General features: G+C 43.6%; 1 protein-coding gene across 1 annotated transcript; it reads right to left on the reverse strand.

Annotated features, from left to right (window-relative positions):
* Positions 1-549: 549 nt before the first annotated feature.
* Positions 550-4,836, reverse strand: myclb (MYCL proto-oncogene, bHLH transcription factor b). The gene is made up of 3 exons (XM_084181976.1): positions 4,586-4,836; positions 3,263-3,897; positions 550-2,531 (listed from the first exon to the last, which is right to left on the reverse strand). Exons 2-3 carry the CDS (start codon positions 3,849-3,851, stop codon positions 1,945-1,947), a joined length of 1,176 nt encoding a protein of 391 aa, XP_084038102.1. The 5' UTR covers positions 3,852-3,897; positions 4,586-4,836; the 3' UTR covers positions 550-1,944.
* Positions 4,837-5,519: the final 683 nt, after the last annotated feature.

Below are 5,519 nucleotides of genomic sequence, written 5' to 3' on the forward strand. Positions count from 1 at the left end.
GTCACAAAACATACACAAGCTGAGTGGGTTTAAACCTACAGATCAACTGTACTCTTTCTCAGATTACCTGCCTAGGAGAAGAAGTGTAGAATTTATGACCAACTGCTATGAAAGCAGAGACAGAGCTCCTTTCTTACACCAGCTTCTCCACTTGACCGTTCACAGCATCTTTTCCTTTTACAGTCAAGGTTCAAACCACTCTCCACCATACATGCAGGGGTAGATAGAGAGCAAGGCCTCTCAGTCACTACATGCTTGCTTATAATAGGACGACTGAACCCATCTCAGGGAAGCAGCTCACACAGACCCTCTCCACACACCAGGGACTGTTCTAAAGATTGTGTGTGTAACCTAGTTGAGAGCACATCAGGTGCCCTGCATGCAGCAGCCACTGCAGAGGGGAGGATCCTCTGAGGTATCACACATTTCAAGGACACAGTCCCTCTAAATCAAGCTTCTGCATGCTGCAATTTGACAAGAGCATGAAAGTTAAGCATGGGACAAAGTTCAAACAAATACTACCTTCAAAGTCAATACAACAACCTTTTTGTAAAATCTTTATCCTTCTAAGAGAATATGCATGAGATGCGCTTTCTCCATAGAGTATGTGTCTACAGTTTAGGGTCACAACAGTATCATCCTATGGGAAACTTTTGATGACATGGACTGAGAAAATGTGTGGTTTGATACAGGTTTCTATGGAAATTGATAAAGAGCATTTGAAATGGAATAGTCTAGCTGCTAAATCAGAATGTTCTGAGACATTTGATCTGTTTTGCAGAAGTGCGTTTATGTATTCATGATGAGTCGCCATGTCATGCTGATTATTTTTCAGTCTTTTAATCATGATCTAAATATTTATATTCTTATACAGTTAATACATTGCATTGTATTGGGTATATGTTGTGAAATTGTTAAGATATTACTTGTAAGATATTACTGCACTGTCGGAGCTAGAAGCACAAGCATTTCACTACACCTGCAATAACATCTGATAAACACGTGTATGTGACAAATTGTTATTTCGATAAGAATACACTGCTTCAATTTCCTAGCATGTTAACTATACTGTTGCCATAATCTGATAGAACCATCAAAAGGACAAATATCACAATTCTATGCAAATGTTATCCAAATTTAATGTATACACAAATCAAATCGCAAACCAAGAGGAACAAGCAGTCAAAATAGCATGCGTAATTATAAAGTACAGCAGTGCTACTTTGACATTTTTTATACATTTTCTAAAACAAAATAGAAGCTCCCTGAAGGCTGTTTTAGAGAAGAGCAAAATTCATGTCTCCTTAACAGAGCAATATGCTATTATTTACAGAACAATTTGTACATCAAAATAAACCAGCCACGAAGAAAACAAACAATGAGTCACTCACTTCCTGTGTACACAAGGTGTCACCACTAAACTTCCATCAAAGTATGCATTGATCATTCATCACAGAAATAAACAGACTTTTCTAACCTAGATACACAAGACAAGGCTATCAAGGAACTGGACTGACAAACTACGAGACACTTATGACATTTGGAAGTAAGTTTCATTCTGGTTTAATCACAGCATCCTCTCACCCGTTCCTGTGAAATCTACAAATATCACCATCAATGCACACCAGGAATAAACACCACCACATGTCAACTACAAGTCAACTACCGCCTTGTCATCACTCAATGTGCAAAATCAGAAAACATGAATAAAACCAGAAATGTCCTTAACGCCAGCCTCCCCACCATGGGTTCACAGGCTCTGAGAGATCCACCTAATCCAAAGCATAATGAATGAGGCATTTCGTCCATATCTTTTTTGCATACAGCATTTGTTTGAGAAAAAGTCCTAGCCTTTTGAAAGTGGCAGTTTGCTTATAGAGAATTGTCCTTGGCCTTTTAGAATGAGGCAGTTGATTTGTTAAGAGTCCGTTGCATAGTTAGTTTCTATCCTAAGGAGCGTTTCAGGGCGGCTAGCCTGCGGAGGAGCTGCTGCTGGCGTGCTTTGAGGCGTTTCCTCTCCTGGGCCTGGTGCTTCTCTCTGCTGTGCAGCTGGAGCAGGTACTCTGTCGCCTGGGTCAGGATGGCCACCTTGGGGGTCTTGGCCGACTCCACCAGGCCCGGAATCTCGTCCCGCAGGGCCAGGAAGCGAGAGCGAAGGTCGTTTCGCCTCTTCCGCTCCAGGAAGTTGTGGTTCTTCCGGCGGTCAGTGTCCTCAGCGTCGGAGCTCTGGGGGCTATCTCCAGAGGACCCTGTGGGGGAGATGGAGGCTGGGGAGTCTGACTGCTGGCTGGAGTCTGGACAGAACCGTTTACTCTGTGGTTCTTCATCGTCCTCCTCCTCATCGTCGTCCTCAGGGTCGCTCTCAGGGGAAGGGGCTGCATAGTTGTGCTGCTGCCGGTGGACAGACATGTGGAAACGCTTTGGGCAGGGGTCAGCGCGGACAGTGATGGTCACAGCCTTACGGCTTCCCAACAGTCGGGCTCGGCTCTGCTTGCTTTCCACAGTCACCACATCAATCTCCTCATCATCATCTGTTACATCAAAATAAACCACAAATCATTACACAGTTCCCTCACTTCCATATCGAGGAGGCTTAAAGCCTCAGACTTCTGACAGGCTGTTAGCGGAGACAACACAGGAAAATTATCTATTGAAGGAATGTGGTAGTAAGGGTCTTAAATAGTTTGGGCGAGGTGTTCTGGGGTTGATCAACTATTAAAGGACAATCTATATTTTCATGAGCAAAGCAGAAGACCTGCTTTGGCTTAGTGTTAACCAAGATTTGGTCATTCATGTCATGCATGCTGAAATTATTTTGTTAAGTTAAATGGTGAGTATATTCACCAACAATTTAAATCAGGGGGGGGGGGGTACAAGCAAGGGGCTCATGCTGATTTCAGAGGCAGAAAGAGTTGATCATGAGGCCTGGCGCCACGTGATAAATCACTAAGAACCCCACCTCCCGCACTTTGTCACAATTCTAGGAGAGAAGCTTTGGTGCGCAAAGCTTGTAGGGGGGCTTTTTTTTTACTAGGCCTACTGCGGCTGTGACCTAAGCATTTGCAGCAACCGTTTACAAATCTTGGCTGAGGAAAAGTTACATTCCTTTGAAAGTGAGATACAGAGATAATAGTTTGTGCTGGAGATATGGGCTTAAGTAAACCTGAATACTTTGACTCAGCGAAAGTCAACATCCAGCCTAGTGTGAGCATTCCCCTGGCTGCCTCCCCTTGACGCATTGAGTAAGCAATCAGTTTCTTACCAGAGGAATCGGAGCGAGACTCAGAGCCCGATGACGCTGGTTTCCTACAGCTGACCGCTGGGAAGGTGAGCACAGCCGCTGGGTCAACGCATTCTGCCACAGTGCTGGGCAGTGGCGCATCAGGTGGAGTCAGCAGAGTGCACTGCGCTTTGCTAACAGTCGCAAAGTTCTGGGGTGCTGGTGGGGAGAGACGAGCCTGGGCTGCAGCTGACAGGCGCTCATTGACTTTCTCCAGGTGCTGACTGGCCGAGAAACTACTCCACATGCAGTCCTGGATAATAATGGAACTCATGTTCGCAAAAAGCTCCTCTGTGTCAGGTCCTTCGCACTCCTCGTCCTGACCCAAGACCTTGGACAGCCAGCCAAGCTTGTCTCCCGGGGTAAAGTGCATGGTACCACCAAATGTCCTGGTGGGAGACATGGGAGGGGTGGGCAATAGCTCGAACTTCTTCCATATGTCCTCACTTGGTGCAGTTGACTTGTAGAAGTCCTCCTCTTTGTCAAGGTCATCTAAGAAATAGTGCTGATAGCGGTCGTACTCCATCTCCCAACTGTCACAACGTGATACTCTGGAGTTTATTCCAAGCATGGATGATCACACTTGACTCCAATATTGGAGAAAATCTTCACACTACCTAAAGAAGCAAAGTAGTGCGTCAGTCCTATTCTTTGAAGATTTCTGCTACATTAATACTAATCTACACATTGTCTTTAGGAAACACAATAAATCATCTTTACACAAGGATAATCACTTTCCCATCCAATAATGTGCCTTTAAACATGGTTATGCAATCATCAATATTATCCAGGTCCTTTAAACATTGTAACAGTGCATTCTAATCTTAGCCTCGTGCTGTCTACAAATGGGACTAAATTAATAATTGATTTCATCCGGTGGGCGGTGATAACCTGGCCTTGTCTCAACATATTCAGTCTATTACGTAAACTAGATTTATGCCCCGGTTTAACCTTAAAAAACAACCGAGAAAAACAAGACTTGTGCACAATTCCTTACAGGTAATTGCGTAATAGGCCAATGCCCACTATCGGCTGCCTAGGCTAGCCAATGGGCAGAAACTTCAATGTTTTGTAGGTGTGCTGCTTGGTGCCACATTAATTGCCGAAAGCGCATTTCCACAAAGCAAGTAGGCTAGTCTACTTCACTGAAGTCGGTTATATTCGCTTTGTCTGGATGTTAAAACATGAACGGATAGTAGCCAGAGATTTACATAATTAAAGTTCCATCTTCTGAGATATTTGTAGGCCATCTCTTCATGAAGTTAGGTAACTTAGCTAGCTAGATTAGTTGTCTAAAACACTCACCGCTTTCTCTAAGGATCACAATCCGCAATTCCCGGCACCGGAGTCTACTCCGTATCAGCTGGTAGACTAGTTGAAACTCCACAAAGAAAATGGGTAAAAACCGTAAGAGATCACTCCCAACGAAATGTATGAAAACAAAGTTTAAGTTCGGTAACTATTTCTTTCAGCAGGGTGTGTGAAAAAGTGGTTCAATTGATTCCGCCCACAGTCTGGTAAATAGTAGCCACACAATGCGTTTTTCGCGCCAGTGTGAAGACGATAAAGTAGGGAGTAGATATCTGCACTGGCGCTAGATCCGGGTAAACCCCTAGGATCATTAGCATAAAAGGGCACTCCCAGTTAAAACTACACGCAAAGCCACTACAATTCATAGGTCTTGGAGATGCAAATCCCTATGGATTACTGTTTTTGTGGTTGTGAGTTTATTGTACCCGCTAATGAAGTCTCCATAGAATAGAACAATGACAGAGTGGATGAGATGATGCCTTCTTGTCGATCGAGGAAATTATATGTAGGCTATTCAGTACTGCAATGGTCAATAACTTGCTTTTGGAAAACCTACAACTTTTCTTTGCATCCATAAAAAAAATGGTTTATTCATTGATGTGTTCTAAATCATATTGTGGAACAGCTTGATTCAGTGCCAGATGGGGAGTTCTGAGTGAAGGGTGGCTTGTGTCTTTACACAGCTCCCTGTATGCCTCCTCTTGTTTTAGTGATGCATATAATCCCTATGATCAATAACCAATATTGGTTATCCTGGGGTGAGGATAGGTGTGTGCTAACCCTGATGCCTGACTTTATTTATTTAATCTGATGAACCAACTGATGGTTGAATAAAAAAATCCCTCTCTCATAATCTCTCAAGATACAGTCCTTCATGTGTCCATGCCAGATAAAGTGGGTATCAGTTGATTGCCCAAAAAGGGGTGAA

Source organism: Coregonus lavaretus (genome assembly GCF_964263955.1).
Source record: "Coregonus lavaretus genome assembly, chromosome: 18".
NCBI classification, from domain to species: domain Eukaryota; kingdom Metazoa; phylum Chordata; class Actinopteri; order Salmoniformes; family Salmonidae; genus Coregonus; species Coregonus lavaretus.